Source organism: Schistosoma haematobium, chromosome ZW, assembly GCF_000699445.3.
Source record: "Schistosoma haematobium chromosome ZW, whole genome shotgun sequence".
NCBI lineage: Eukaryota > Metazoa > Platyhelminthes > Trematoda > Strigeidida > Schistosomatidae > Schistosoma > Schistosoma haematobium.
Window position 1 is genome coordinate 43,665,033 of NC_067195.1, and position 27,722 is coordinate 43,692,754.

At 36.4% G+C, this 27,722-nt stretch overlaps 2 protein-coding genes across 4 annotated transcripts in view; one reads left to right on the forward strand and one right to left on the reverse strand.

Moving 5' to 3' along the window:
- Window positions 1–2,160: 2,160 nt before the first annotated feature.
- DDX52 (DEAD (Asp-Glu-Ala-Asp) box polypeptide 52) overlaps window positions 2,161–27,722 on the forward strand; it is a 66,749-nt gene continuing 41,187 nt past the window's right edge. Inside the window, exons 1-11 of the mRNA XM_051211481.1 lie at window positions 2,161–2,334; window positions 2,370–2,609; window positions 3,665–4,122; window positions 6,832–7,143; window positions 8,290–8,509; window positions 9,752–9,838; window positions 10,889–11,262; window positions 12,050–12,957; window positions 12,989–23,886; window positions 23,925–24,264; window positions 24,304–24,504. Of these exons, the coding sequence (XP_051071545.1) occupies window positions 2,290–2,334; window positions 2,370–2,609; window positions 3,665–4,122; window positions 6,832–7,143; window positions 8,290–8,509; window positions 9,752–9,838; window positions 10,889–11,262; window positions 12,050–12,137 (1,824 nt within the window). The 5' untranslated portion in view covers window positions 2,161–2,289 and the 3' untranslated portion in view covers window positions 12,138–12,957; window positions 12,989–23,886; window positions 23,925–24,264; window positions 24,304–24,504. The remainder of the gene's footprint in view (window positions 2,335–2,369; window positions 2,610–3,664; window positions 4,123–6,831; window positions 7,144–8,289; window positions 8,510–9,751; window positions 9,839–10,888; window positions 11,263–12,049; window positions 12,958–12,988; window positions 23,887–23,924; window positions 24,265–24,303; window positions 24,505–27,722) is intronic.
- The window catches only part of PCMTD1 (Protein-L-isoaspartate O-methyltransferase domain-containing protein 1), a 28,656-nt gene continuing 13,063 nt past the window's right edge, over window positions 12,130–27,722 (reverse strand). For all 3 annotated transcript variants that reach the window (XM_051211486.1, XM_051211485.1, XM_051211484.1), the window contains 4 exons: window positions 23,136–23,250; window positions 18,874–19,168; window positions 14,286–14,423; window positions 12,130–12,775 (listed from right to left, as the gene is read on the reverse strand). In XM_051211486.1, the coding sequence (XP_051071550.1) occupies window positions 12,406–12,775; window positions 14,286–14,423; window positions 18,874–19,168; window positions 23,136–23,250 (918 nt within the window). In that variant the 3' untranslated portion in view covers window positions 12,130–12,405. The remainder of the gene's footprint in view (window positions 12,776–14,285; window positions 14,424–18,873; window positions 19,169–23,135; window positions 23,251–27,722) is intronic.

Genomic DNA, 27,722 nt, shown 5'->3' on the forward strand with positions numbered 1-27,722 from the left:
GTGTAAATAAATATTCCCAGGAGCTAAAACAGAAATAAGGGACAAACAGTGGCACGGGAATATGTCTATTCAACAATTACAGCAAACTCATTCACTGATACAGCAATACTACCACGATATTATTCCCAACTGTCTAACTAACGGTAACATGATCAAATGTCTGCCATACTTTCGTTCGATATTTTTGCTGACTTTGAAATCCAACCACGAACTGTAAGTCTCAGACACGATACAACCATGAATGAACCATAATATGGAGGCTCCTGGACTAGATAATGGAATATCAGAATGATCAAAAAGGATCAAGGGTGTCAACATCTCAGCTCCTCTGGTAGAGATAAATGAACGTATACTAAAACTCATGTAAGTGAATTGTCGAGTTAAATTACGCATATATATACAATATAATCACCAGCCTTACAATCAAACATGCTTGAGTCACATATTGTCACACAATAGTTTGAACCAGACCATGATGTATACATATATGTCTGCGATTTGTTTTAAAAGTTAATAGTAGCTACGATCTATCGGAAATGGGTCACTACATAATGCACTACCCTCACGTAAGACCTCGATCTCATACCGTCTTTGAACGCTCATACTTTCGTAATTATTAAATGATTGATAGATCCAGAAATTTTTATCAAATTTTGTTAACTGGTTAAGAGTTGACCAAAAACTTCTAAGTAAATATCACAACATTAAAACCCGAGTATTCGTTCACCTACTTATTTTGTATAGGGATCACACTTCATATTATTTTAAACTGCATGTTGAAGAGCTCCGTGTTTTTGAAAGGGTGACCTCACGTTCCATTGTGTTCTGTACCACTACTTAAATAAAGACTTATTCACTAGTAGTCCGGTTTCTCCTCTCAACAGAACGAAGAGTACCTACCGACTCGAAAGATTTACAGGTCATATACTGATACTGCAACGAATACCATTAATTATTCTCCAGATACAAGGGACCACAATTTTAAAATTCACAATTTGCTTTTACAGCAACAGGCTAATGAAGCAAACCAACTCTTCCTAACACACGATACCTTGGACTGCTATAGATTAGTCCCGGAGTCCGAAAGCATTCAAAAGACATTCCGTTAATGGAAATGGGCTCCAAAACGTCACAGTCACGAATGCTGAGCGACTACAAGTGCCAATGCCATGTTTGCCAGCTCACATTTGTCACATACTGTGATCTGAAGGCAGAATACTATTGAGCTAACGTTCAGGGAAAATGCAAATTATGAAAGAGATCTAAAATGTTTTAATATATTAACACATCAATCATCTGTATTTCGGCTTGCCAAGTACTGTTAACTCTCAAGTGAGTGGAGGACAAACATCGACCACAGTTGCTTGAGTGTGATTTCCATAGGTTATATGAATGACAAAAAAAGCTTTAAAGATCAGGTGCTTGTTAGTTAACGGAAATATTAACGCGAGACAACACTGTACAGGGCTTGGTTGCCTTCTAAAGAAATAACGTCATGATTTAAATGTTACAATATAATCTCGAATTTTCACAACATCAGACAGCCTTATCGAGAATATTCTGTCAAGATGATGTAGTCCCAGTTTCCTTAGGAAATAACATACGGTTAGGACAAATAACCACACATATTATTAAAGTGGTTATCTCAGGCCAGAGCAGCAGATGAACAGTCCAAAAAGACCAGTTACATTCGCTACTTTTAATATAGATGTTGTCTGTTATTTCATTTCCTCACAGGTTATTTTCTTTCCACTATAACAACCACTTCTATAAAGGAAGTATACCAAATTTATACGTAAATCTATATGGTATTAAGACGCAACAGTTTGGTCTCATATTAAGGGATAACTTAATGTCTGTAAAAATCTATCGGATGTATTTCACGCATAAAGAGACAGTGAGAAATCCCCTGATAATGTTGAAAAGGTTAGTTCAAGCATTTTCAAATCAGTTATCCACCAAAATACTAAAATAACATAAGTTATCCGTTAAGTAAACAAATTGGAGATATTGGAAGCTATCCAGAGATTATTGCTCAATAACTTGTCTCATTATAGTAAAGGTCGTGAAAATTTTCGCGAATTTTCACAATATCAAATAACTTCGTCCATGGAATAATTCAAGTTTAATATTTTGTTTTACGATTGTTTAAAGTGTGAAGATTGTATATCGAATAATGGTAAAAGACACTCATATGGAACGAAACGCTACCGTCAAGCAACTAGCGTTGTAAAGAAAATATGGAATACTGAAGCTGAAGAGTTTGTATCTTGTCCGTTAAGTTAAAATATGGATATTCCAGCTGATGACCACTTAGTTGGGTTGGGATTTGATGTAAATCTTCGTATAAAACTTAATATTTTTAAAAGGTGGATGCGTCGGTTGTAAATAAGAAGAGAAAATTCAAATCGTCAAAAGCTAAACAGTATAGGTTATCTCATGACATCAAAGTTTCAGCAATAAACAAGCAGAGCAAAATACCTCGGCCCATCTATTCATTTGGGAGCAAATCCTGTCAAATTAGTGACCTGATTTTACATAACTTGTCCGGGCTAGGATACAAAACCCCAACACCCATACAATCCCAAAGCATTCCGATTATGATGCAGGTTGGTCTGTTGATGTTACTTAATCTTTTCACCCATTTTCAGCTTCATTCTTGCCATAGCTATAAACCATCATATTTACATGCATTACACTCGAGTATTTCATGTTTTTGTTAGAAAATTCGTACTAAAACTTTATCGGTACCTTTAGTGGATAATGCGACCTAGTGTAACATTACATCGCACTGCTGGATCCCAGTTCGCATATGAGTGAAGAACTGGTTCCCACTTTTTCTGTGTATTGTAATTTAAAATAAAAGTCGCTACAACTCAGTACTTTCGGTAAAATCTTATCGCTTTCTCACGTAAGCTGACTTTGTTCTGCCAATGCTTTTTACCGCTATCAAAAAGGTGGCTCGATAAAGAATATGTTTGGATGACATTAACTAGTATATGGCTGACCAGATTAAATTGACTTAGCATTTTCAAGCAACGGAAATACGAATTACGGCCGTTAAGTTTAACAAAGTATTGTTTACGTGAACTTGACAAACCAATAACATTTACTTATGTATCAACCATTCAGATCATTAACTCGTGTAAGTTCTTGTTTTAGAATCGTTTTTAAATCGTTAGTATGTTAAGTCAGCATTTCTCAGTGCGTTGGTAGATTATTTTCCCATGATTTTTAAAGATGTAACATATAAATCAGATATAGTAATTTATAACCTAATTATTAATTCATCATAAATTCTGCTACCAAACCTCAGGTTGGGACATCATTATTGAAAAGTGTTGTAGGCAAAGCTGGCGTAAAAAAAGCACATATGAGAGCATATCATCCTGGTAGTTAGTATTTCCCTGGTAATTTTTTCTCAATCAAATTTGATGTAGGCAGAATCGTTATTGTCTACCATCTTTAGTGTGAGTAAAACAGTAAGATGACGATCTAGTGGTGTACTATCGCAATCAGTTAGATAATATTTTCACCTCAAGAGTCTATAGTTTCAAAGTCACCAGACATTTGGCTCTTTTAATCCTTTCCTCTATTATAAATTGACCGGTTTTCAAGATCATTGTGATAAACCTTCACTGTGTTCCCTATTGTGCTTTTGTAGCACCGTAACCTACTTGCATGTGCACCAACGGGTTCCGGGAAAACAGCAGCTTATCTTCTCCCAGTGCTCACTCAGTTGCTACGTACAAATTCCTCTGGAAATTCCGAGCCCATTGACAATATAACTGAGAAGACATCATCGAAACATAAGATATTCCCATTTGCTGTGATCTTGGCTCCAACTCAGGAACTAATGCATCAAATTCGTTCCGAGGCTATTAGGCTATTTTCTGGAATCCAAGCAGACTGTTATATAGCTGCGTTGCACAAAAAGCATTATCTTGTTCGTTGCAGAAAGAAGGCAAAGAACGTTTCTGAAAATGATGTTTTAACAACGAAATCAAGAAAAGTTCGTGAATTAAAATTACACTCAAGCACTAAAATCCTCATTTCTACCCCTAGTCGATTAAGTACTCTATTGTCTCTTCCATCAGAACACTGTCCCATTGATTTATCCAGGTTTGTTTGCTGTCGTTAGCTTTCATAAACTATTTTACGTGAAACAAATTTCCTTACCTGTTTCTCCATTCACCGGATTTTATACTCAGTAGACTAACCATAGCCTACATTAAAGTAGATTCCTATATGTCTTGTTTCTAGAATTTTATGCTAACCAGCTTAATTTTGTTCGAATATATTGGGTTTTCATTTGCTTTATCGAAAACAGTGTGTGATCAAGGAGAAAATTACCAGTAGCGTGGAAAGTTTTATGCGATAAATTGGTTTAATGACCTAATCTACGCCTGATAGAGAAGCAGAGGCCACCCACCAACACTCTTTGACAAACTCTGTACTAGGAAATCCTTTCCAGTTGCCATTCATTCTTTTGACGTCCGCCTCCGATTCCCGACGCAATGTGTTCCTTAGTTTTCTTCCTTACCATTTCCTGTCAGGATTCCAAGTTAGGGTTTGCCTCGTGATGCAGTTGGATGATATCCACAATAAATGTCCCATCTACCTCCATCGAGTTCTTCTAATCCCCTCCTCAACTGGAAGTTGGTTTGTTCTCTCCCACAGTAGGCTGTTGCTGATAGTATGCAACCAACGGACATTGAGTATCTTGCGTAGGTAATTGTTTAAATATACTTGTACTCTTTTAATGACGGTTGTGGTAGTTCTCGAAGCTTCGGCTCCGTACACTAGAACTGTCTCGAAGTTCGTATAGGAGATCCTGACCTTAGTGTTGGCTGACATTTGTTTTGAGTTCCATATGTTCTTCAACTGTAGGAGTGCTGCCCTTACGTCTGGATTAGATCCTCTTTTTTCGTCGATGATGCTGATCACGTACGTGGAAATTCCCACATCTTCCAGAGCTTCTCGATCAAGTGTGATTGGATTGGTGTTCTCTGTGTTGTATTTGGAGATCTTGGTTTATCCCTTATGCATGTTGAGGCTTACTGCTGCAGAGGCTGCTGCTACACCAGTTGTCTTCACCTGCATCTGTTGGTGCATATGGGATAGAAGAGCTAGGTCATCTGAAAAATCCAAATCTAGCTGCATACAAACTGTCCATTGTATTCCGTGCTCCCCTTGAGATGTGGAAGTTTTCATAGTCCAATCGATCACCATAAGAAAAAAAGGGCGAGATTAATCGACCTTGTCTGACACTGGTCTTTACTTGGAATGCATTCATTAGCTTGCCTCCATGCATGGTTTTGCAGTGTCGTCCGTAGTACGAATTCCGGATGATGTTGACGATCTGTTCAGGCGTACCATACTGTTGAAGGATGTTAAATAACGTTCCCGTATCCACACTGAAACGCCTCATAGTCAAGGAAGTTGGTGTATAATGACGAATTTCACTCAATTGATCGTTCAACAATGATCCGTAGTGTTACGATTTGGTCTGCGTACGAAGGACCCTTAAGGATCCCGGACTGTTGATCTTGAAGCTGGGCATCTACTGAACCTCTCGTCCAGTTTCGCAACACTGTTGTAAACGTTTCCTGGTACTGAGAGTAGTGTGATTCCTCTTTAGTCCTCAAATTTGCTTAGATCTCCTTTTGTTATCTTGACGAGATATCCTTCTTTCTAGTCTGTCGGTGCGAATTGTTCGTCGTGTCAAATCTTCCTAAATCGGACGTGGAGTATGATTGCATTCACTTCTGTGTGTGACTTCAGTACTTCAGGTGGTATGTTGTCAGGTGCCACTGCTTTCCCATTGTTGATTTGTCTGATGGCCGTTCTAACTTTCTCGACCGTTGGTGGTGTGACATCTATAAGATAGTCTGTAGGTGCTGCTATCCTTAGCTGGCTGAGTTTATTAGTATCCCAAAGGAAGGTTATATCAAACTTTTTAATGCTGTTTCCCTAGTTGTCCAGTGATTCTCTAGCTTAAGTCTTGGAAGCAACCAGGTGGTTTCTGAAGCTGTCATCTCCGCTATTTGTTATCATGTCTTCCATTGACCTGAATTTTCTAATGATGTAAATATGGTCAATCTTGTTCTCTGTAGTGCAATACGGTGAGACTCATTTAGTTTTGTGTATGCGTTTGTGGGGGAATATTGTGCCTCCTATTCTCGTTCCTTCCTTCCAGTCCATGTCTTCCCATGATATCTTCATTCCAGTGTTGTCCATTCCGACGTTGACGTTTAGATCTCCCATCAGGATGGTAAGGTCCTTTCCTGGGCACTTCTTCACGATCAACTACAGCCTCTCATAAAACTGCCTTAGCCATTCTATATTTATGCTACTTGGATTTAGTACTCTCTTTTAATAATTTATCTATCATCACCATGTTTGTATCACTGATTTGGGAGTTAAGTTAATAAATCAATTCACACTGGATGTATGTATTGACATAGACAAACGAGAATGGCGTCATTGAGGTTTAAAGCTCTAGTGGTCATCACTGGTCTCTGCTGACGATCTATTTTTTACTAAAAAAATTTCGAAATAAGCAAAATAGGCATCTGTGTCTATTCTTACGTATGATGATGTCAATTTGTGTATAGATGATCCGAGGAATAGTTTTTCTGCAAACACTTTAATACCTTTATTTTAACAAAGTAGTATGTATATACAAACAAGTCTTGAAAGTAAACCTAAAAGTTATTGGAATTATCAATGGTCTCAGAATACCAACCAATGCTTTTTGTAAATCAGCCACTTTATTCATATCTCGCAACTGCACTTAAAATATATTATTTGTTATTTTACACAATTTAGATTGTCTTGGCTTGTAGTAGATGAATGCGATAAAATGCTAGAAGTCAATTTTAACGATATATCTTTTTCTAACACTGAACATGGTAACAAGGCAAAATACCGACCTCGAGGATTTCATAATCAAGTTGCGCCTATTTTTGAATCTATTCAGAAAGTAAACCTCACTGGACAATCAACTAAGAGACCCACAGTCGCTTTATTTTCGGCTACTGTTCCTGATGAAGTCGTTTCATGGGCACGAAATCAGCTACCTGTCCTCTTAAAATTGGACGGTCCGGAATATGAGTTAATTCAGTTACGAGTAGGTATCCGGTAAGTAAGGGATTATCAGTAACAGTCCTGAAAAACTTGTTTATCCTACTTTATGTTTGGGTAGTAGTGTTGCGCTGTTTAATATCCTCAGTTCTGTAGTCAAAACATGTATTTGTGTATTTTTACTCTTAGGGTAAATGTGAATTTCTAGTTAGGTAACTATGTACTTTATACGAACTAATTCTTTCTTCATGTACTATACCCTTATATGCAATCTTTTTTTATATATTACCACCATTGAATTAACTACTTCTATGAATCCAGTGTTCATCTTGTTGTGCTAGTTAGGTATGTCAACTTGGACCGATGCACATATGTGCCTGGTCCTACGTTGTAGCTAACTGACTGACTGAACTATGTACTAAAGTTCGGTATTCTTAAGGTTCTACTGACGTCAGACTCTTCTTAGTACGTTATTGTCTACTAATTTGTTCGCCAGATAACTTTTCGCCTAATGGTTGGAAATTTTTATGCATGCACATAGTTGTTCAGAAGCAAAGCATCTACTTATTGCAAACTTATTCAGATTTTTTTAATTCCATAAATAGTTGTAGAAGGGGAGTGTCACGAAAGTTTAAATTTGCTATGAAAGTTGTCATAGCATTCAGTCACTGTGATGTGACTACAGTTTACTTGTTAGTTAACAAATAAGCAGTAAAGTGTGGAAGACAGTTGCAAAGTAATCTCAATTAATTTTTTATTATTGCAAAAATAATGGTCTAATGAATATGCTTTCTTGAAAATAATCAAGCCAACGATAGAAGTTCGACCTATCTTTTGATTAATCGAATCTTTGAATTTTAAACATTTCATATTTTGTAATACAATTAAAGGAAACATAAGCGTAAACTCTTGGCTGAATGACTGTTGGTTCTCATGCAGCAGTTTATTAGTTCTAGTTGTAGTATGACAAAATGTATTACAGTAATAAGTTAAATATATTGTATTCCTGGGTTCAATAGTTAACGGACACTTATTAAGTAGTTGAATGCTTTTATTTTTCTAAAAATATAACTTGAGAGAAAATGACTGCACTCTCAAACGGGATTGGCTGTTGTCATCACTTAAGCTTACTTCTTTTTAACCTTACTTTCGTCGTTTCTAAGTTTGCAAATTTTATGTACTTTTTTCTAACCACTTGTATAGAAATGCTGCTGTTTCTACTGTCAAACAAGAGTTACGTTATTGTGCTACAGAACAGGGAAAACTGTTAGAGATGCGTTATCTACTGGCTAATGGACTAGCTTATCCATGTTTAATTTTTATGCAGTCTCGAGATAGAGCCAATGAAATTCTTAAGGAAATCCTTTTGTCTGATGCAGATATTCTTGCGAATGTTATTTCAAGTGACAAAACAGAAGCACAAGTATGTGTACATTTTTAGGGAGAGATTTTTATGTTAAAGTTTATTTTCCTGCTTGGTGATGACTATAGTAGCAGTGTAGTGTGTGCTATTTGTGCTGACAGATATAAGTAGTATGTAGCCGCAATAGGAAATGGAATGCCTGGCAGCAGCATATTGAAATAACGAGAACAGGAGGAAATCGACGAGCAATCGAAATAACAACAGAATTAGAGGAATAGCGGAGTATGTAAAGGACAATGCAAAGAAGCTGTGCGAATGACGTATTTAATGTATGATTTTCATATTTTACAAAGACGCTGTGTGATTTTACATTAAATAGTTTTCGTTCACTACAGTAGTAGTCACAAAATATTCATTACAATGTGGAATTATTAAAAAGATCCTTTTTGAAAGTTCATGCCCTATAGTTTGGTTTATTCATGGTTTTATTTGGTTATACAGTTTCTATTTGTTATATAAGAACTTAAAGTATCATGTGATAGTTAGACCTAATGTCTTATCTAGCCACCTTGAAAAAGTACAACTGAACACTTAGAAGCAAATATAACTAAATGCCACTCAGTCATATATTTATAGACGAGTTACTTAGTAATTGGGGGAATTTAATTTTCTGTAGACTTTATATTTGTTTATTCACAGTTGATTTTAGTTTGTGACGAACAGTTTATCACTTCTGCATATATTCTATTTGGTTTCTTGCTTTATCACTGATCCTTATTAACATGTTTAGGTATCCTTTGAATAAAAGTAATGTAAAATACTGTTCGCCGTCAACTCAACCACTCACCCAAGAAGAAGGTTAAGTCATAGTAAGGAAATATGTATAGCATTAAGTAGAGACAAACACTGTCACAATATCTCTGTGTATAAATGATAAATGACTTTGGACAAGTTAAATGTGAAGAATCACTATAATATGTCCTATTAACTTAATCTGGTATACATTTACGTACTCAACTTTGAGTCGCATATTTTTACAAGGCGCGTTGACACTACTTGACTATCCAGACCAAAATATATCGAAGGAGCGGCGTCGAACTTGCGAACTAACGATTGGAAGTCCAGTGCCTTGACAATTTAGCAACTTCCATGACGGAAAATTAGCACGACAAATTGCATATTCATGGTATAAAAGTTATAGTTCTATCAAATGTTATTCAAAACGTGAGCCAATGGAATGGTTATCATTTGTTAATTTTTGGCTACTTAATAGATTCGATAAAGCTTTTCTTTTTTTTAAAGCGTGCCAGTGTGATTCGCGCTTTCCGTGAGGGACAGCTTCATGTTCTCATTTGTACGGATCTATTGGGTCGTGGAATAGACTTTAAAGTATGTTTTTGAAATTAAACTGATTGATTTACGTTTTTTATATGAACTCTATCAGAAAGACTAATCATATATAATCTTTTTTACCTTTATGTCATTTTGACCCTCGATTAATGGTAGTATAATCGCCTTATATTTGATTACAGTAAAGAGTTCTCACCATCATGTGTTAAATGTGTACTAGAAGAAACTGCATGTGCTCGATATATCCCCTCGAAGCATCATTAGCATGTAACGATGCAGAACATTTCTACTTGGGGATTAGTTGAGGTTTATTAATTGCACGGCATTTCAAGGGACCGCTTATGTTTATGACAATAAATATACAAAGTATGAACGGATAGAACGTATGCTGGTCTAACGTGAAGCTTCCTAAGTTGTGTCTTTGAATGTCCCCAGTCTATGAATTCACTTCTTTGAGAATCTTGTTAATGAGTCCACATTTCGATGATCCGCTTTTGGATAATGGTTAGTTATAAGCCATTCCGAACTCTATATCGTTCAAACCTACCTTATATTCTTAAATAAACAACCGCTGATAAGACGCGCGACATACTTTCTACTTGAATCAATGGAGGAAAACGTTTTAGGGCGAACACGTTGAAATTCATAGACGTCAGCATTTTGCTCCAAATTATTATTACCATCAGGATGGACCACTGTATTGTTTTTTTACACGGCTTTTGTGTTTAATACTTGCATTAACGTTACTCTCAATACATTTTATTTTCACTCACTCAACGTCAAACATAATGGCAACACTTGAGATCCATTAGAATCAAATGTTGATTGCTCATTATATGTTGTCCATTTATTTAAGTTGTTCGGCTTTATATTTTGACATCAATTATTCCTGTTCTTAATTGGTAGTCAATACTATAGAGAAGCACTCTTGAAAGGATGAATCTACAATGTACATAAATGAAAGTTTACTACTCAGTTGTGTTAATTATGATGTGTGCTTCGAGTACCAACACCTATAGTTTCACTGTTCTCATATCTTTAATTGTCTAAATATTTACAGAATTTTTAAATATATTTTATGGTTACTAGGGTGTCAGTATGGTAGTCAATTACGATGTTCCTCCGCTAAAACAAGAATATATACATCGCGTCGGTCGAACTGGCCGAGCTGGTCACCATGGACGGGCTATTACCTTGTGGACTGATTCTGATCTCCCGCATATGGATGGGATATTATCTGTGATGAAAAGAAGTGGTTCTGAAGTCGATGAAGAACTCGAAAGACTTGTGAATGAATGGAAGAAACGGCGGATAAATCTTATGTGTAAGCAATCAAGGGCTGATAGGAAACAACTTCTAGACAGTTCGATTAGTCGTCGGCGTGGTGAAAGACGCCTTGCTTATAAGGTGCTTAAAGACTGCAACAAAGAAAAGAATGCAGAAAATGTTGATATTCACGATAAGTAAGTGTACTCAGTTTTTTCGTTCCTTCAGTTTTACCTAATACACTGTCAAATAAAAAAAGCACTGGATTCTCTTTTAAACAGTTGAACGAAACTAGATAGAACAACATATGTAAGCGAACAATATTGTTTTCGATTAGATCCTCATCAAGCTTTACTCCAATATACAATAATATTTATATGCAAGTACGGAATTGTTAAATATTATTATTAAATATTACTGTATATTAGAGTAAAGCCTGATGAGGATCTTATCGAAAACATTATTATTCGCTGATATATGTTCTAAAACTAGATAGCTCAAATTAATCCATAGTAGATGGCTATAATTTACAAAAGAACACTTTTGGTCTTCTGTACAGAAATCTTTCGCGAATTGGTGGTTTTTATGTCAGACTCAATGACATTTAAATAAGTCACAAACTTGGACCTATACGTTTTGTATTTCACTTAAAGTACTTACCAATTGTGAGCCTCGAACCGTTATACAAATAGATGACGTAATTAGTCACCCTCACTAAACCCGTATGGTGTAACGGAGGGTACTGACCACCTGGTTTCCGGAAATTTGTTAACTGTTACGTGGTTATACATTTTTAATAATCATTGCAATAAGTATTTCGATTATGATGGAATATCCTTATTGTCCACCTCTTGCGATGTCTGTGTAGTATTAGTTTATCCAATAAATACGGTCAAATATTTTGTATCATTGTGTCATTAATAATAATAATATGTTTCTCTTTATATATATATATATATATATATATATATATTTTTGTTTCAGGAGCTCGTGGTTTAGGCCATGGAATCCTTACAGAGGTCGTATAAGTGAAGTACCCGGTGCGCTGAGCAAAAAACGCAAGATTGAATAGTATATTTGTAATATGAAATTAATTTCCTTAATCATCCTATTCAAAGATAAATTTTCCATAAACTACATTATTTTCATGCATGAGAAGATGAGAGAACATGACAAAGTTTAAAAATTTGTCGATGAGTTATGGGAGAAAACAAGGGAGTTACGTAGTACAAATAAATAGTTTATAAAGACTTGGTAACATGCCTTACAAAATTATAACTAATTTTTGTGAATAGGATCTATCTGAATGAAAGGATGAAATAAGTTTGAAGTAATCTACTTCACAATGTAATCACAGATCGAATTAAAGGCTTTCCAAAACGTAATTCTTCAGAAAGTATACGTTCCATTTCTTCTTTGTAAGTGTAGCTTGGGGGAACCCAACAATATTTCTTTCGTTTTTTGTGAGGTGTAGATTTGTTCTTTACATGTTCATCAGTTGTTGATTCGTTATCTACAGATGCACTTGTATTTTGAATTTCATTGATTTGGGTATCTTCATCCTCGTTACTATGTTCACAACCAGTAGAGGTTCCAATAATAGTATTACTAACACCATTTAAAAAGCGGCAAAAATCGATTCGTAGATAAGGTGGATTACTGTTGTGGTTTTCTGTTGCAGTCCCGTCAGAACCTCCAGTTTCTGCATCTCTATTTAAAAAGCAAAGGTTAGAATTATTCATAAGTTAAGTCAACTAAGCACATGGATTTTTGCCAACTGTTCATTTTACCCATAAAAATATTTCAGTGAATAAGATCAACCTTGAAGAATAGTGTATATTTACCAGGAAGTTGTTGTATTTGTATTTCCAGTGTAGATTCTCAGTTTGATGGTAGGTTGTAACTTATCTTAAGCTAATTCAGATAAGCTGAAAATTAAATGAGTGGTGTGTGAGTCCGAAAACGGCATTACTTTATTCCGTGGAGGTTCAAAAGACTCAATGAATCTTATTCATAAAATGTATGAGTACGGTAACAAAAACCAGCGGGTATATCGCACTGAAATTTGCTATATCGCATTATAGGTACCAAGACAAAGGGATCAGATTATCAGATGATGGACAGACATTCGAACGACTAGGTTAATACTTTAATGTCTTATTCAAGTACATGAAAATGAGTGAAACACGAAACTAAATGGGCGTTGTGTTTTGATGCAAGGTAAGGTGTGAAAATGACTAGTTGCATTTAATGTCGAGGGGTCAAAACATGCTTCCTACTCACTATGATCTATTCTCATAACGATTACCTAAGATAATTCAAATAGAATAGTTCAGCATTAGCGATTTGACTTTTAAAGTTCCCTGTAAGTTGTTTATTTATCTATTACTTACTTACTGGAGCCTGGTAGAGTAGCAGAGGCCACCCACCAACATTCCTTGACAAACTCTGTCCTAGGAAATCCTTCCCAGTTGCTATTCTTTTTTTTATATCCGCCTTTAATTCCCGACGCAATATATCCCTTGGTTTTCGTCTTTACATTTTCCCGTCAGGACTGAGTATCTTGCGTAGGTAATTGTTTAAATATACTTGTACTCTTTTAATGACGGTTGTGGTAGTTCTCGAAGCTTCGGCTCCGTACACTAGAACTGTCTCGAAGTTCGTATGGGAGATCCTGACCTTAGTGTTGGCTGACATTTGTTTTGAGTTCCATATGTTCTTCAACTGTAGGAGTGCTGCCCTTACGTCTGGATTAGATCCTCTTTTTTCGTCGATGATGCTGATCACGTACGTGGAAATTTCCACATCTTCCAGAGCTTCTCGATCAAGTGTGATTGGATTGGTGTTCTCTGTGTTGTATTTGGAGATCTTGGTTTATCCCTTATGCATGTTGAGGCTTACTGCTGCAGAGGCTGCTGCTACACCAGTTGTCTTCACCTGCATCTGTTGGTGTATATGGGATAGAAGAGCTGGGTCATCTGCGAACTCTGTTGAAAAATTTCCTGGTACTGATAGTAGTGTGATTCCTCTGTAATTCCAGTAACCCTAGAAGAACTACAGGCGGAGTTCTATATATCTTCGGCTGAGCAAATGTTTTATTAAAAATAGCTGCTGAACGAAAGCAGCTTTTAGTTAGTTTATCTCATTAAACTACAGGATATATTTACTAAAAACTAGTCATAACCGTGGATGATTATTTAAGAAAGTACTACTCACTTACAAAGCTTCATCTCCAGTTGTATCATTTTGCACATCATTTGAATTTGTTCTGTTTGAGTTGGTATCTTCAGTAGGTGAATTTTGATTTGAAACTTGTGATCTGTCGTGGCCTATCTCAGCGTGATTTATCAAATAGTGCCTGTACATTCCCAAAAGGAAGTGTAAAGAAAAGCATGTAAGCATTATTCAAATTTACTACAAGTGGTTCATATAAATAAACACATGCACGATATATCATTTACAAAACTAAATTTTCATTCAACAAGAAAATATTGTTAAATAATAATTCATGCTAACCTTGGTAGTGTCAATGAATTTCATCCAACTTTTATTGTTTCAAATGCTCCACTAGTATTCCTATTTCGGATTTCACTACCTATTGAATTTGGGATTTTTTTGATTATCAGTATAATCGATTTAAATTTGAACCGAAAATCGGTTACAAATCCAGTTAAAACGTGACACCAAGCACGCTATGCTGTAGTGTATAGTCGTGTACAAACATGTGAAATTGATGACTCAGTACATATATTTTTGAGGGTTAATAAAAATAAATGACCATTTATGTTTTGTTAGATAAGTTTAAATTTGAACTGCATCCTTTCGATATATATAAACTTTTGATATCCATCGTGCATTACAATAATCTCAGTAACTATTCTGAATCTAATATGGGAGAACGACGCTAACAGTACAATAATGAACAGCGGTTCCGAAATACTGACGTATGGTAACTTGCTACCCTTGATTTATTTTGAATCGAACTAGTGAATGAGTGACTGTTCTATCATGAGGTCTACTTCTTGCGTGTAACGTATTCAAAATAATAAACCGTAATTATTCAGGGAGTTTTTTCGAAAGAAAAATCAAATGTTTTGTAGATTTATCACAATACACTTAAATCTGATCGTACACCCAATAAATACGAAACTCGGCATTTCCAAAACATCATACACTTAAAAACCACATGTTTAGGTTAGACGAACAATAAGATAAAGATTCAAACAGTAAGATATTTCTTGTTTAGAAACAGATAAATTCAGTTTTATAGATCATAATTCTGTTTCTTTAGTGAGCTAAAAATAATCCCAAGAAAGTAAAACACTCGAAGTTACTGAAAAAATAGGTAGTTCTACGTCGTTAATAAAATTTATAAACCATATTTTTAATAATGAACGTCGGATTTGAGTTTATTCATTGAAGGACGAGGTGCCAAATTTGGATACAATTATTGTAATTTTCTTTCTATATTTCTACAGCGAAAAACTTCTGTTATATTTGTTCTTGATACACACACCCATCCCCTCAACTGGGGTATGGTCAACTAACCGTAGCTGCTATGTTAATGTAGTAGTTGGGTCCACTTAGTCAAATATCATGGGAGCTACATATATCTTAAATATACTAACCATCAAACAAAGAAGAGCGGATGGGACGAAAGCGACAAATGTAATTCTTGATGACAAGCTAATATTGCTAGCTGAAGCGGGATATATCTGCTAAAAGCCATACAATGTCGATAAGCACAATCCTCAATCATACAACTTTACTGTTAAATGGATGAAAATACGTCATCCACGAATACTATGGTATCCAGTCAGTTCCAAAGAAACTTTGCTTTAGGGGGTAGGAAAACAATTTTGGATCAATAAAAGCCATCCACTTAGCAAATTCGGTTTTTAGCTTTTAGAAAAAAAGTCATACGTTAGCAATATATGAAGCAAGCAAAATAGCTGTAAACATTTTTGTTTAAAAGTACATAGGATATAATGAGTTAGACGAGAGAAATCAAACTATGTCAAAAAAGTTCTTATAGGACACAAAATTTGTATCAATCTCCTTATATATTATTCTTTCTCTCTCAGGGAAACGCAAAATGCTTATAATAAAATTCGATTCATTTTAAACATTCCACCTCTTGTCAAATTTAGTATTGCTATAAAAAGATAGTGCGTAAGGACAAATGCAACACATACAGATAGGCTAAACGTCTATGATTGCCATGCATATAACCAAATATGCATTTAGAAAAAAGAGTAAAATATCATGCAAATAATAAAGAAAATTGTATTAATTAACAGAGGTTTATAAAAATTAATTTTCAATAAATATGTACGCGTATATACAGAAATTCGAATCACAAACGTATGTTACACGATATTTTATGACATTCATGTTATGCTAGTAGGTAACCAGATTCTACTGGAGAGTTTTGTCGGTTCTATCAATAGGATGAATCGACAGCGTGTTAGTCTGGTAGTCTTCAATAGTAATTGACAAGAAACCCTATACGACCTAGGGATCGTAAGTGTTGTTATAAACTGGTAAAGAAGAAAACCTCAATAGTTGAAATCATGAGTCACTTGAAGCTAGATCACCATGGAAAACCTGGAAACACTGGACGGCCGTTTCGTCCTAGTATGGGACTCCTCGAGATTCGAAGCCAGGACCTACCAGTTTCACGCGCGAGTGCTTAACCCCTTCCGATAAAGAGGAAGACGCTAAAAAATGTTATACTTTCTCGAAAATTAGAACCTATTGCTGTCTAATCTGTAGACAAAATGTTTGATCTAAATAATGTCATTGACTATTTGTCAATGATTGATATCATGTTCTCTTGACTTAGTATTAAGATTTTTAACACCATATACTTCTTAACTCTAAATTACTCTAGTGAGATTAAGTTATTGCACACAGAATATTTAAATGTATTGAAAATAGCTTATTTACAGCTTCAAGAAATCCTCTTGGGATTGTTTCATTAGATGATTTAAACTGTAATTGATTATACTTACTGTAAACAGAAATCTTATGTATCATAAAAGGGATGGATTATATAAAAACATAAATATATGAATTGGTAATATGAGTAAGGAAATATGGCGCAGGATTAACAATGAAACCATAATATTAACTAATGTAGTAGTCAATCCATGAAATATTAATGATAAGAACCATAACTAATATTTAACAGTATCTCCAAGAGGAAATGCAATGTTATGATCAGATTTAAAACAAACAAACACTATGAAGTGATGGCTTCACCCTCGCGTAAAAAACTTTCAGACCATTTTAAAGCATGTATGTACGCATGAAGTGACCTCCTTAATCGAGATGGGATTAAGAAATACTAGTGAAAACTTTTCTTAGAAAAGACAAAAAAATACCATGATATATAAACCCAACACTAATTCTTCAAGGTACTAATGTTATCTAGTTTGCAAGTAAGTAATGTATTTGGTACTCGATACGATCATCTGTTGAGAAACAATATACACTTATCATTTTTTTCACTTACATATTCTGTAAAAAGTGATTGAATATTACGTTAAATGATAGATGATATTCGAATATAAAAGACTGTTTGTATTGGGATTAGAATTATTCTGACAGTGTATTACCCTCTCTTTGAACATGGTGTTAAGATGGAAAATGAATCACAATCAGCATTACGTTCTTTTTATACGGAATAGATGGAATGTGCCCATTATTGGAATCCAGGACGGACGTTTTATCCTATTTGGGACTCGTCAGTTAGATGTGCCAGTAACCCAAATTTGATGTTCACTCCGGGACTCAAACCCGTTGCACAAGTGAGTGGTTATCTGGACTCAATAGTTAAGTGGATAACGCGGTGGTGTATAAACCAAGATGTACTGGAATCAAGACCCGGAATGAGCATGAACTTTAGGATGCAGATAAATCCAGCTGACAAGTCCTAAATAGGACGGAATGCGCGCCTTAATTCCAATGTTAACCACATCCCATCTATTCTATATCAACTTGTGTCATAATAGGTATGTCGAGGCAATCCCTACATGTCAAGTTTCAAACAAAAATATCAACAGTGGGATCGTTCAAATCATTTCAAATTAACTTCTTCATCTGAAAAAATCGATAACCCATACGAAAAATACGCTCTTCAATTTAAGTTTAGGTAGAAGGATATTCAACTTACGTTTAAATTGGTTTGAATATCATACGGTTGTCCACAAAATATAGAATAACAGTCAATCATACTTTCCAAGGTAAAATGTATACACTAGTATGTAAATATTTGTTCTCAATATCTTTCTTTGAACGGAGTAAGCACATGAATGTCACCTCAACCTGTAACTAGCAGATCTTACTAATCGAAATGATCGATATTATTCAGGTATGAGTGAACAACTAGAAACGAAATTAAATTATACAACTGCAGTTATAAAGCATTTTGGTTAGCTCGATGAGGATGGCATAAATACATAAATTAGTCATAAACTATTTGTCGTACAATCTACCGCCAAATCCATGTACTATGAGTTCTGACCACTAACCAGATCTTAATTCTACTGCAAATAATGCGCTTTGCAAGTCAAGTTTATGAAGCATTTGAATCACATCTCGTTTTTGCTATTCAATCAGAACAGAAGATTGAATATTACTGGCCTACAAATGCACTGAAAACGCCTGAAATTATTACAATCAACATTTCTAGTTTAAGATTATAGCATCAGCATAAAACAGATTGCTACCTATCAAAGTGAATAGATATTTATTTTGAGCAAAAAATGTTTCCATGCCTTAAGAAATACGAATAACAAACCCACAAAAATCGAGCCATTGAGCAGTCTTGTGAACCTGGAATTCTAGGTTGTAACACGCTTTCACCACTTTCCCTACTTGTTCCATCAAGTTCTTCTATGTCAGCATTGTTCATCAAAGTATCAGAATCTTCATTTGTATCACAGCTTGTATTTGCTTCATCATCCCCTTCTTCTTCTACTTCTTCCATATGGCCAAGTATGGGTGGACCATTATGACGAAACTCGATGACATTTCGAAGAAGGCTGCGTATTATGCGAGCAGCTTGTTGTTCCAATGATATCACGTTTGCTTTAGGAGCTATAGTTATGAAACGATGTGTATATTTATTAAACGTTTATTTAAATTTACGAAACAAGTAAACCAGTAACATGCGACAACAAATTTCTTTAAATATATTGAACGTGCATAACTAGTCAACGAGATAACCGTGAAATCTATTTTTAAAAAATTATATGAATTTAACACGCCAATTGATGATGAGCTATATGCTAAATAAAAATACTTATGACTTCAAGACAGTATCTGTTAAAAATTACAAATATTTGGAAAAGACCTATTACGAACAACGTATACACAAGCTCCTCCGTGTTTCAGAACCTAGAAAACAAGCAACTGAAATCAGAACCTAGTACTTCCACACTAATCACTTACTTTACTTACACCGTTTAGCCCTCGTGAAGGAGAATAAGCCACAACTTCCAGAGCTTCTCGATCAAGTGTGATTGGATTGGTGTTCTCTGTGTTGTATTTGGAGATCTTGGTTTATCCCTTATGCATGTTGAGGCTTACTGCTGCAGAGGCTGCTGCTACACCAGTTGTCTTCACCTGCATCTGTTGGTGCATATGGGATAGAAGAGCTAGGTCATCTGAAAAATCCAAATCTAGCTGCATACAAACTGTCCATTGTATTCCGTGCTCCCCTTGAGATGTGGAAGTTTTCATAGTCCAATCGATCACCATAAGAAAAAAAGGGCGAGATTAATCGACCTTGTCTGACACTGGTCTTTACTTGGAATGCATTCATTAGCTTGCCTCCATGCATGGTTTTGCAGTGTCGTCCGTAGTACGAATTCCGGATGATGTTGACGATCTGTTCAGGCGTACCATACTGTTGAAGGATGTTAAATAACGTTCCCGTATCCACACTGAAACGCCTCATAGTCAAGGAAGTTGGTGTATAATGACGAATTTCACTCAATTGATCGTTCAACAATGATCCGTAGTGTTACGATTTGGTCTGCGTACGAAGGACCCTTAAGGATCCCGGACTGTTGATCTTGAAGCTGGGCATCTACTGAACCTCTCGTCCAGTTTCGCAACACTGTTGTAAACGTTTCCTGGTACTGAGAGTAGTGTGATTCCTCTTTAGTCCTCAAATTTGCTTAGATCTCCTTTTGTTATCTTGACGAGATATCCTTCTTTCTAGTCTGTCGGTGCGAATTGTTCGTCGTGTCAAATCTTCCTAAATCGGACGTGGAGTATGATTGCATTCACTTCTGTGTGTGACTTCAGTGCTTCAGGTGGTATGTTGTGGTTTGTTTGTTAATCTTCATCGACTGAGATGGTTGGGTCACGTGTTACGTATGCCCGAACACCAATTAGCACGACGTGCAATGCTAACCGGTGTTGGAGATGGTTGGAAGAAGGTTGGGGGCGGCCAAACCAAAACGTGGCACCAGTGCTTGAAGTCACTGACTCCTAGTTTGAGCCATGTTGGTAGATGCAGACTACTTGGTTGGGGTCCGCGTGACTATCGTAACCAATGGTTGGAGACTCTTGGTGACATGGCTCAGAATCGGTCACAATGGCGTCGGTGTATACTCTCTGTCTTCTCTTAAACTAAGAGATTAAAATCGCTTCATATCTTTCTTTCTACGAACTAATTCTTTCTTTCTGTACTATATCCTTATTACCTGCTTCGGTTTGGGCACCCGGGCAGTATCACAGCCCTCACACATATCAAATAAGATTTGTGTGGCGCATATGTATTTGGTGCCTTCTTGTACCAATATCTATGTGTTAAAATAAATAAATAATATCCTTATTGCAATCTTTCTTTTATATATTACCACCTCTGAATTAACCGCTTATATGAATCCGGTGTCCATCTTGTAGTTAATGAGGTATGGCAACTTGGACCGATACATATATGTGCCTGGTCCTACGTTGTGGCTGACTGACTGGTATGTTGTCAGGTGCCACTGCTTTCCCATTGTTGATTTGTCTGATGGCCATTCTGACTTCCTCGATCGTTGGTAGAGTGACATCTATAGGAAGGTCTGTGTGTGTTGCTTCGATATTGGGTGGATTTAATGAAGCTGGTCTATTCAAGAGTTCCTCAAAGTTGTCTACCCATCTGTTCCTCTGTTCTTGAATCTCCGTGATTGTCTTGCCTTGTTTATCCTCGACCGGTATTTCTGGTTTACTGTATTTCCCTGCTAGTCTCTTTGTTGTGTCACATAGTTGTTTCATATTTCCTTCTCTTGCAGCTTTTTCCACTGTCGTTGCTAGGTCTTCTACGTATTTCTGCTTGTCAGCTCAAATGCTCCTCTTCACTTGCTTGTTTGTTTTTGTGCATTTGGCGTGTGCCCTGACTTTATCTATTCTTGTTCGACTGTTGTTAATCGCTATCTTCTTGTTCTTTCTTTATTGAATCTTATACAGGGTTTCGATAGAGATCTGTTCCTTATGATGATGCTTGTTGCCACCCAGCACTTCCTGACACGTTGAAGATAGTGCTTCTTTGATCCCTTTCCGAACGTCTTGTATAATAGTTTATTCTTCTGTGAGTAGATCTCGTTAGACTTGGAACCTGTTGTTGAGAGTTATCTTGAATTGGTTGAGTTTGTTAATATCATGAAGTAAGGCTGTATTAGACCTGCACACTACGGTTACTATAATCGATTGGAACTCGAATAGTTAAGCTTATTTTCCTGAGATATATTTGAATATTTTAAGGTCGCTGACTGAAGGCCGCCAGTGATTCTTCAAGTCTCATTAGCTGCATATTCATTGTTTTCAATGAGAACGATTTCTCGATTCGACAAACACGTGAAAATACGAATTCCAATATTTCGTAGCGTCATCATAGCCGTTTGACCTATGTTTAGAAAGGGTTTACCAAATGAGTGGTTCATTTAGTTTGACCAGTTGTAAACAAATATCTATATTTTACCTAAAATAGTGTGAATTTCTAATAGGAAACTATGCAGAAGTTATTCGATATCTTTGTAAAAGCCTAATCATGATAACGTGTAATTAGAAGTTGTGCGATAGGTTTGCTTTACATGAAACAACTACTGAATCACAATGTAGGTCTATAGCTACTACACTACTCTAGAAGAAGAAATGCTATGGTTATTAATAAGTGAAGCGGTGGTTTCACGGTTGGAACTATGAGATATGGATTCAAACCTTTTACCAGCTACAACGATTTAGTCACACAGGATAATCGTTCTACATGCAACAGAATATGTGACTGTTTCAAAAATATATTATTCAAGAACCTTGGCTTTTATACGGAACAACAAAATCCATAGTCTTAAATGTCAACATGTCTGAACACCAGAGCTAATTATTTGTGGTTTACAGCTTTTAGTGTTTTTACATAGGTAACCCCATAGATTTTCACAGACAGACAACAAAAAAAAACTATACAACTTGTGGTCTTTTAAGTTTAGTGTCACAAATAAATTCAAGTGAGAACATCTTTGAGAACCTAGATGTGCTAAACAGCTATTTTATCCTCAACTTTTCCCGTTCAGCTGTCCAACACTTCCAGGTTTTCAATGGTTGTCGAACTTAGATCGGTTCATGAGTTCAATTTATTTACCTTGAATACTGTTATACCAGTTTTCGAACCAGTGTGAGCTTAGTAACCGCAATCCTTTAAGATGACTCGACACAAAGACGAAAAGCAAAATCTGATTGATATATGAAGCTCAACCGTTTATAGATTTGAACTACAGCTACTAATACGATTATTCGAACAATGTTCTATAAATTTTAGCTTCGGTAATCAAGAAAACATGACTCGCCGCGTAATAAATAATCCGTAACCAAATACAAAAAACGTGTAGTTTGTTGCTCAGTTACATTAGTTAGTTTAATTATTCGCGTTATTGACAAAAATCTGTTGATCAACAATTGTGCATCATACCTACATAAAATCTGACTAATTTCTGTATCGTTAGAATATGACTCCAAAACAACAAGAAACGTATCTAAAAAGGCTGAATTTCACAGACTATCTGAAAATACTTACGCGATTCGACTTGTTTCTCTGAACCTATTCTCGATGGAAGAAGAGTTGCAAAGCTAACTGACATCAATTCTGATGCAGTTATTTTATTTTCCTCTATCCGTTTGATCTTCATAAACTGAAATGTTTTTTACAAAAATATGAAGATAAAGGCTAAACAGATGACATAAAAAGTTTTTTTCCGTTTGAGCAATTTCGGTTTTGAACTTTTTACCTTTATTTTTGTTATACTGTTTTCTTAGCGATTATAAAAATATGCGGTACTAATTTTACTAATAATAATGGCATCAACCTATACAGTAATCAATCCTTGGAACCTGTTACCCGAAGCAGTAGCGTCCGCACCCTAAATTGACTCATTCAAGAGAAGACTAGACACAGGAGCATACTGGAAGGGGAATAATATAGACTGTAGGTCTTCTGTCCTTACTACACAAATCTGAATGTGATATCATACTGGACACATTAGATATGATTGAATGAATTTCATGGTGGTTTTCAGACACCAAAAGACTATGTGAATAAGCGAATACCTTAAAATTATGACTCATGCATTCGACCACGTGCGGCTAAAATACAGAATGCCCGCCGTTAATTTGGTCGTTCAAGGTCGCAGAGACGAGCTATGTCTAGCTTGGAAATGACGCACTTTACCACTGTGTGCTTTACTTCATTTGTTCGTCTATGTGCCATAGTCTATGCTTAGAATTCTTTTTCAAGGTACAATACTTCATGTTATTCAGATTACCAAAATGTAATTCTCGACTTGGATAATATTTGCCCTCAACCTAGATCTATATATACGGTGGAGTGTATCAAAGTGATAACTGAATAAACCTAATGAGATGGAGTATTTATTCCCTGTATCGATGCAGTGTTCATATTCGGACGCACCTAGCTCCATAATTTTTCATGAGACCCAAAAGTATCCTGAAAGGTAATTTAAATTCTTATAAATACAATATACTTGCCGAACTTTACATTTTCTTAACAACGATGAGGGTTATTTCGGACAGCATTTTTGTGCGTGAATCACAAAACGTGCAGTTTATTATTAATGAAAGTATGTGAATATTTCTACTCAAACGTAATCCTTTAAAATTTATCATTAATCTTCACTTCGGTGGTAACGGTAAGTTCGGTATGTACACTGAATTTAGGCGAAAATTAGACCAATCGGCGGATATTTAGGCAAGAAGTGGGCAATTTATAGACAAAGCAACAAAAAGGGGAAAAACCGCTTTATTTCCCCGGACAGGCGAAAAAGGCGACATTTTGGCGCGTTTTCCCCTTTATTTCTTCTTTGTTCGCCTTTATTTCCCTTTATTGGTTGCTTGGGTAATATCTCATGTGAATAGTTTGGCCAACTAAGGTTAGCATTAATTTACCCAAGTTACATCTCTTGTAATAGCATAAAACATAAATTGTAGGTCTCACTTTCAGAATTACCTGCCATAAACTGTAGTTAGCATGATATCTGATTTTTACCACCGTTTGTAGTGTCATCATTATGCAAACGGCCTCTGTAGTCTACTTCTATGGGATATGGTGAATATAGTGGTATTGTTGCCAGAATCTTTTGATGTCAGGGAGCTAATCAAGGAGTTATTGTATTCTTTATATTTTTGTTATTTCTACTTGAACACATAAATATTGGTACAAAGGGGCACCAGATACATATGCGCCACACTAAAATGGATGTGAGTTGCCTGAATTTTAATTGCAGCACGAACAGTATTTCCAGTCATTATTGTTATTTCATTTTATTTGTGTGTGGGCTATGATACTGCTCGGGTGCCCAGACTGGAGCAGGTAGTTTCTTTGGAGGATCACACCCGGAGCGTTTGACCTAAAGGTCTGATCCACAAGACAGTGGAGCAAGGTACGGAGATGCAGTCCCATGGTAACTGGTGACCAACAATTGGTTCATACGCCATTTGTTTCCTTAGGATCCTGGAGCTCATGTGCACCATTGGTTTGGAATCAGGGTTTTCCAACTCCCCAGGGTGGATCCTTCATATCCATCAGCCCGGTTTAAACGCTGAACATTCACTTTTGTCCTCTCGATTTCGTAAACAACACCCCCGCCGCAAGAAGGCAGTGAGTAGTTCTCTGACAGTGGCTGTATACGCGTGACCGTGTGAGAGCATTTAGTGAAGGAAAGCTGACTCTCCCCACCCTCGACCGTACCAGGGCATTTGGGGCCGGTTGTGTATTTAATCTACAGCACTGACTTTTGTGAAAGGCTAGTAATACTAATCATTTGTCTAAACTAAAGTAAGTATCGCAGAATCTGAACTTGCAACCTAGTAGATGAAAGTCAAATGCTTTAATCAATAGGCGACCAACTCATTAAGCGAACTAATCTCATACAATGCAAATCAGTTTTTGCTTTAAATAATCACCTGAATTAAATACCAATTCGTTGGAATATATGTTCACAACTTTGTGACTAAGAGCATTCAAAAATTGGAAGGATTATCCTTTCTATTAGAGACTATTAATAATACACGTACCGTAAAAATGCCTTTTATTATACGGATAATTTCGACTATTCGTTTCACTAAGAAATTAAATATGCTGCCGCATATATATACAACATTTTTCGGAAAATATATAAGGCACATATTAATCAACCATAATAATAACAAATGATAACTAGTACATTTAAGAAAATGTAAGATGATGGGTCAACTCCGCCTGTAGTACTTCTAGGGTTACTGTCGGTGCCAAGCTCGAGTAAAGAAGGGTTGATAATGTGGTCAGTAACCTCTATCATAAAGACAACAAACTTGCTAAAAACGCTAACCAGAATAAACAAATTAAACTATTCAAACTTTTCCCTGAGAGTTGAACGATTTTGATTAAGAAGAATTATGACGCCTCATGGTGAAAGCCGATATTCTTAGGAAGTTACGAGGCCCATGCTCCTCCCAGCAACCAGAGCAACAATTAATATAGGTACATGGAATGTTCGGACCATGTGCGACACCAGAATGAACAATCAAATAGTTACGGAAATCAAGAGATACAACTTGATGGTTCTCTGGATCAGTGAAACGCATTGGACCCAAACTGAACAGAAAAGATTAACTTGCAGAGAGATGCTGCTGTACTCTGGTCACGAAGAAAAAATGCTCCGCACAATCAGAGAGTTGCTCTGACGCTGTCCAAAGAAGCACGCAAAGCACTTGTAGGATGGGTGTCTCTCATGGACCCACGATCATCAAAGCACCCTTCAAAACAAACAAGTAAGGAATCACACAGAATGTTATGCACCCACCAATGAGAGCAACTACGACAATAAAATCAGTTCTATGAGAGGCTACAATCGATCATAGAGAAGTGATCAGGAAAGGACCTGACCATCACGATGGGAGACTGGAACGGCAAATTTGGGATGGACAACACCGAATATGAAGATATCACGAGACCATATGGACTGGGAGAGAGAGACGAGAATTGTGACCGATTTTTGCAAATTTATGTGCATTCACACTACAGAGAACCAGACCGATCATAAATGCTTAAATGAAAGATTCAGAAGGACAATGGAAGACGTGAGGACCGGGAGACGAGCTAACATAGCTTCACATCACCACCTGATTGTGGCTAAGACGAAACTGAAGCTAAAAAAACACTGGGTAACTGAGGAAACATCATTATAAATGTTCGATACAGCCCTACTTCATGATATTAACAAACTCAACCAATTCAAGATAACTCTCAACAACAGGTTCCAAGTCTAACGAGATCTACTCACAGAAGAATAAACTATTATACAAGACGTTCGGAAAGGGATCAAAGAAGCACTATCTTCAACGTGTCAGGAAGTGCTGGGTGGCAACAAGCATCATCATAAGGAACAGATCTCTATCGAAACCCTGTATAAGATTCAATAAAGAAAGAACAAGAAGATAGCGATTAACAACAGTCGAACAAGAATAGATAAAGTCAGGGCACACGCCAAATGCACAAAAACAAACAAGCAAGTGAAGAGGAGCATTTGAGCTGACAAGCAGAAATACGTAGAAGACCTAGCAACGACAGTGGAAAAAGCTGCAAGAGAAGGAAATATGAAACAACTATGTGACACAACAAAGAGACTAGCAGGGAAATACAGTAAACCAGAAATACCGGTCGAGGATAAACAAGGCAAGACAATCACGGAGATTCAAGAACAGAGGAACAGATGGGTAGACAACTTTGAGGAACTCTTGAATAGACCAGCTTCATTAAATCCACCCAATATCGAAGCAACACACACAGACCTTCCTATAGATGTCACTCTACCAACGATCGAGGAAGTCAGAATGGCCATCAGACAAATCAACAATGGGAAAGCAGTGGCACCTGACAACATACCACCTGAAGCACTGAAGTACGCCTGAGAAAATCGTCAGCATCATCCGGAATTCTTACTATGGACTACACTTCAAAACCATACATGGAGGCAAGTTAATAAATGCATTCCAAGTGAAGACCAGTGTCAGACAAGGTCTGATGCATATATAGAGGCAAGAATTGGCAAAGTAAGGGCAGCACTCCTACAGTTGAAGAACATATGGAACTCAAAACAAATGTCAGCCA